The 5,611-nt window shown below is 42.6% G+C and overlaps 2 protein-coding genes across 2 annotated transcripts; both read left to right on the forward strand.

The window, feature by feature from the left end:
• Positions 1 to 23: 23 nt before the first annotated feature.
• On the forward strand, positions 24 to 2,343 carry si:dkey-6i22.5 (polyamine-modulated factor 1). The gene is made up of 5 exons (XM_041943721.1): positions 24 to 311; positions 1,037 to 1,142; positions 1,274 to 1,374; positions 1,643 to 1,838; positions 2,182 to 2,343. Exons 1-5 carry the CDS (start codon positions 85 to 87, stop codon positions 2,245 to 2,247), a joined length of 696 nt encoding a protein of 231 aa, XP_041799655.1. The 5' UTR covers positions 24 to 84; the 3' UTR covers positions 2,248 to 2,343.
• Positions 2,344 to 2,471: 128 nt separating this feature from the next.
• Positions 2,472 to 5,470, forward strand: med19a (mediator complex subunit 19a). Its single transcript, XM_041944387.1, has 6 exons — positions 2,472 to 2,814; positions 3,233 to 3,355; positions 4,108 to 4,241; positions 4,374 to 4,470; positions 4,561 to 4,655; positions 5,042 to 5,470. The coding sequence occupies exons 1-6, from the start codon at positions 2,595 to 2,597 to the stop codon at positions 5,105 to 5,107; spliced, it is 735 nt and encodes a 244-aa protein (XP_041800321.1). The 5' UTR covers positions 2,472 to 2,594; the 3' UTR covers positions 5,108 to 5,470.
• The last annotated feature ends 141 nt before the right edge of the window (positions 5,471 to 5,611 follow it).

The following is a 5,611-nucleotide window of genomic DNA, read 5'->3' on the forward strand; positions in this document are numbered from 1 at the left end:
AAAAGACACTTCGCAGTTTCTGGGCTCAGCGGCTCGCCGTAGATTTGGCGGGTACTGCAAAACGTAAACAGAGGAAGCTGGAAGATGGAGCAAAGCGAAGTAGCAACACAAAAGGAGACTGAAGGTAACGTTTGTGTTCAAGACTCCACTGAAAACCAGACGAATGAAGCTACAGGCGAAGCTTCATCCCAGGTGTCAAACCCCGGAACAGTAAGTAAGCCGCCCGAGGAGACGGAAGCGCGATATAACAGGCTGAAGTTGTTCAACAAAGTGATGCAGAAGAGTCTGGAAAAGGTCATCGAACATGCCAGGTAACGTGTCTTTCGTGTTTATGGTAGAAATCCGTCTTAGTTTGTGGCGGTCGTGTTACTGTCCACCATTACTGTAAATTACAGTGTAATGATATTAAATTTGCATGAGAGGCACAAATCGGAGTCAGGTATGGGTGTGATCTGAGGGTTCAAACGGTACGAAGCTAACATGAGATGTTAAGATGAGCTCCGAAAACAGCGTGTATCTGCTGTTCTGTGGTTACAGCTGGGGTGAAAGATTTTTGATTAATCAATAGATTGTTTCGTTAATAGAACAAAGTTGCTTGTTTTGTCCAACTATCAGTCCAGCACCCAAATATATTTGATTTGGCTAGCAACTATAACACAGAACAGCAGAAAATCCTAAGCAGTGGCATTATTGACAGACTACTTAAAAACCAAATTTCTCTGGTGATCAGTAAAGGCTGCTCTTAAGTTTCTCATGAATCATGTTGTTGTCATCAATTATTCTTCTGTAGATCAAATTATTGATTAACCAACTAATCATTTCAGTATTAGATTAGTAGCCACCAGGGGCGTGGGACTGGGGGAAAGGGGGACTAAGTATTACAGGGCCCTCGTGTTAAGAGGGCTCACAAACATACTAGTATGAATAGCCATGGGTGCAGGGAGTGCCTCATAATGAATGTCTTTGCACAGGATCCTGAATGTTCTGCTACGCCCCTGTTAGCTTCACTTTTGATTGAGACTGCCTTCCTTGACAGTTTTAACAGATTCACCAGCACATTTCGTCCACTGTACAAGAAGAACCCTCAGAGGATGGAGAGCATTCACAAGCAGTTCATCGAGGAGTTGCGGAGGACCATACAGGTGTGCAGCACATCACATTAGTTAGAAAATAACAACAAATGGAATTGTACTGTCTTGTTGTGTGTGATACTTATTACTGCCTGTCTTTTTCTTACCTGTTTACATGTATATCTGTGTCTGTGTGTATGAAGGAGGACATCAGCAGATTGATTGAAGAGGGCCAGTTGGAGTTCAAACTGAATGAGTTGGACAAACTGGAGTGTGCTGCTAAGAACAATCCAAACCCTGCATGGTCTGTAAAAGCATTAAATACTTCACCACTTTCCTACCGTGAAATCGTGTCAAGCTTTTTGACTTTTATATGCTCAGTTTGACTGTAAACAACATCCATTTTTTAACATTCATCTCCTCCCATTACCACCACTCATTCAAGTATATTTTAACAATATACAGGTTCATTGCCTTTCTTCATTCCACTATATCACCACTGTAATAATTCCATTTTGCAGCATGATCAAAATACAAAACATCATCCTTTACTGTCTTCCCTGTTATGTTAGGCGGCCGAGTGGAGATCCTGAGCAGGACTTCAGCAGCTTTTTGATGCCGTACTATAAAAAGCAGGAGGCCTACATGCAGCTGGAGCTGAAGAAGATTCAAGCAGAGAATGCTGCCTTAGCACAGAAAGTTCAGGCTGGTAGAGAGAATATTGCCCAGACTGAACATCATATTTCTACAGCTGTTGATGAGTGGAAGGTGAGAGAGAAACAATGAAAAAAAAACATATTCAGTATGTTTATTTTTATACTCTCAAGGGGGATACATGTGTAAGTAAGTGTGATGTAATGTCATGAGGAAATGAATACTCCTGAGCTCTACACAATGCAATGACAACATATTTTATTGTTAGCCCCACGAATCCGTAGTTTTCTTTAAAAATGGTATTGCATTGGTATAGTTTGAAGGAGGCCACTGTCTGACAGCTGTGTCTGAGGGTCAGAAGATAACGATGCTCTATAACACAAGTAGAAATATAAAATAGAAGTCTGCCTTGAGTGATAACAGTTTTTTGTTGTGTTTTTTTTTCTGTCACTTTTAGGCATCGGTCACAGAGTTTGAAAGGCTGGCATCTTCTCTCTGCCCTGCTGATGTCTTTGATGTGTGATCTTCAAATTGTATGACCTGCAAATGCATCAGCTAACTTCACTGTACATATTGATTTCCTTCACTGTGCCTGTTTGTCTGACAATAAACTTAAAATCTTGGAAATAAGAGTTGCTTTGTGACCTACTGTATATCCTTGTCGACCAACATGCAGCAGTCATTGTGGTAATGTGCGTGTATATGTCTGGTATTACGGTAGGGGGCCATGACAATAATGCCACAAAGAAGTAAAGAGTAGAGTACACTGTCGGACTCGTTGGTGGTGGCAACTCTACTGAGAAGCAGCGGGTCATACGACTGAAGAAACCGGCTTTTTCTTTTCACTTAAATGTATTATTCGCGGTAGATATGACGGAAATGTTTTCAACTCTGTTCGGGCAAAATGAAGCTCAGGGACCGCCCGGCTCATCGTCTCTGGGTTTCGGACCAGGGAAACCTCCGCCACCGCTGCCGCAAAATCAAGTCTCCATGTCGGGGCAGATGCCACCCCAGCTCGGGGATGAAGGGCCTGCTCTGCGGAAGCCCGGAGCCATGAATGAACCTTTCTACTTACTGCGGGAGCTGCCTGGTACTGTTGGACTATAATAGCTACTGTTTGTTTTTTATGTTATTTGTCTGTTGAATTTAAGGAAGAGTTTGGCTGCTATTAAAGGTCGCTGAGCAGTTTGTAAACAATGCTAGCTAACGTTAGCCAACAAGATAAGTGTTGCCGAAAATATTGATTAAGCTAATGACATATTAGCCACACAGCTGTTCATAGCTTAGCTTGTTTTTATGTTATCTGCAATACTAACAACCTTTACAGCCGAGTTTCATACATTTTAACTCCTTTCATCCCTGAACTAACACTAGCTCCGGTTGGAAATTGTTATCTGGAGGTATTTCTGCAGGAATACATTATTTGCTAGATGTTTAAATCAGTTAATTGTGAAAAGACGTGGTGTTTGTTTGAGTTCCACTTATACAACTGTGATACGTGTGTTTAGTGGGAAACGAGTTAACGGGCAACACCAACCTCATCACGCACTACAATCTGGAGCACGCCTACAACAAATTCTGTGGGAAGAAGGTGAAGGAGAAGCTCAGCAACTTTCTGCCAGAGTTACCAGGTGGGTTTTTAGTAGGAACCAAAGTGGCCCACAGCCACAAGTGTTAATGATGGGGACTTCACACACCTGATTAGGAAGCAGTGGATACAACAACCAGTTTCCAGGTGTTGTTCATTCCAGTGTAATTCACCTCATTGGAAACTCCATGGCTGTTATCTTAAAGGGTCAAAACTCTAGAAGCCCTTATGCAACATTAAGACCGACTTTGTCACCTTAACAGACAAACCACTTTACAAGTTTGCCTCTCATTCATACGTTTGCACAGATGGTGGCAGAGTAGCAAAGTGATGGCCTGCTCATGAACAATGTCTCAGGTGAAACAGTGACAGCAACAAGCAGAAAAGTGTTGTGCTACAAGTGTTGCTGTAGTTTTGACCTTTCAAGACCACTCTGTGAAGACCCCAAACTCTAGTAACGGAGCTGTTATCCTATGAACCATGGCAGCCCTATCTCCTGTGGATGTTGAGATATTTATAACAGTTGTAAGACTGGTTTGCGAGTTCATCGTTATGGTTCAGATCTGATCTGTGAATTCCCCACAAAAGCAAATACAGTGGTAAAAATTGTATCAACTAACATGCCACTGCTTTCGTTTTTGACATTAGCTCACCAACCAAATGCACCCTGATTGCCTATTTAATTGTGGACACAGCTGAACTCTTTTGCATCTTAATTACTGTGTGTTCAGTGTTCACCACCTTGCTCTTTCATTGCTTATATTTTGATCTTGTCCTTTCTCTTCTGTGCCGCAGGTATGATCGACTGTCCGGGCACTCAGGACGGCAGCTCGTTGCGCTCTCTGATCGATAAGCCGCCAGTGTGCGGGAACTCCTTCAGCCCACTGACCGGCGCTCTGCTCACAGGCTTCAGACTACACACAGGACCGGTACTACCTGAATAAAACGCAGACACAAGTTTTTAAGTTGCATATGTTTTTTAGTGTGCTGACAATGTATCCTTCATTTCTTAATTATATTGTTTCCTTCAATACACTCATGCTTGTTTTTATTTTTCCCAGCTCCCAGAACAGTACAGACTGATGCACATACAACCTCCAAAGAAGAAGAGCAAACACAAGCACAAACACCATCGACCGCAGGACCCCTTGCCGCAAGGTATGACATAAACGAAGCATACAGTATACACAAATGCAATGAATGTAAGGTGTTTTCGGGCCACTGACCTGCTTCTTTTTGGCATCACAGAAACTCCATCAGACTCTGATCCCAAAAAGAAGAAGAAAAAGAGGGACGACGATCCTGACCGCAAGAAAAAGAAGAAAGACAAGAAAAAGAAGAAGGTAAGAATCTCTCAAGACGTCTGTTATTATGGATCAACCATCCGTTTGATCCATGATATGCACAATTAAGTCTTTTCTGAGAATATATGGAGCCTTTGAACAAAAGGTTGCCGTTCTTGACTGGTGTTTTTTAATAGAACCAGGTGTGTAATTGCTGTTGGGGACAGGGGTGGGTCACATCCCCCCCGTTTCAGAAACATGGAAATTTGATTCTCTTTAGGTCCTTCCAAAAGCTGATAAAGAGCTCATGTGTTAAACATGCTCTAGAGTGTTTAAATGTGTAGGCTCTGTGAACTCGTCCTGCTTCATGGTGTCATTTTGCACACCCCCAGTAAATTGCAGTCTAACCCCGTACGTCACTGCTCTGTCTGTGTGTCTCTCTCCAGAACCGGCACAGTCCCGACCACCCCGGCCTGGCAGGATCACAACCCAACAGCAACAGCCTCAGATAGACAGGAGCCCACTGTGTGCACGCCTGTGTTTGAATGTGTGTGTGGCTGTGCATTTTGTAAGAGGATGCGTGTGTGTTTTACAGATAATTGTATTATTGGGAGTATGTTTAATGAGGGGGAGGGTTGAATTAAATAATACAGATGGTCATATGATGTGTGTGAGTGTGAAAGGAGCAGCGACACAGTGGATGTGTGTGCGATACTGGAAAGAAATGTTACAGAGCAGTGTAAAAGGCAGAAAGCTGCTGATGAAGTGAGTGGTGTTTGAATGACCGAGCAGGCCCTGTATATATGTCCCTCTTTGATTTTGTTGTGATATCTTTTGACCATAACGACAATATCAAATAAACTTTGGTTATTATCTTTGCTTGTCTCCTCGTTAGACCTCCTGCTGGATTTAGATTATATGATCAGATACATGACAAACAGCTGATGCTGAGACACTTTGTTGCTGTAAGAGATCTGGGTGGATGGATGGCAAAGAAATGTCACTTTGACAATATG

Source organism: Chelmon rostratus, chromosome 9, assembly GCF_017976325.1.
Source record: "Chelmon rostratus isolate fCheRos1 chromosome 9, fCheRos1.pri, whole genome shotgun sequence".
In the NCBI taxonomy this organism is placed as follows: domain Eukaryota; kingdom Metazoa; phylum Chordata; class Actinopteri; order Chaetodontiformes; family Chaetodontidae; genus Chelmon; species Chelmon rostratus.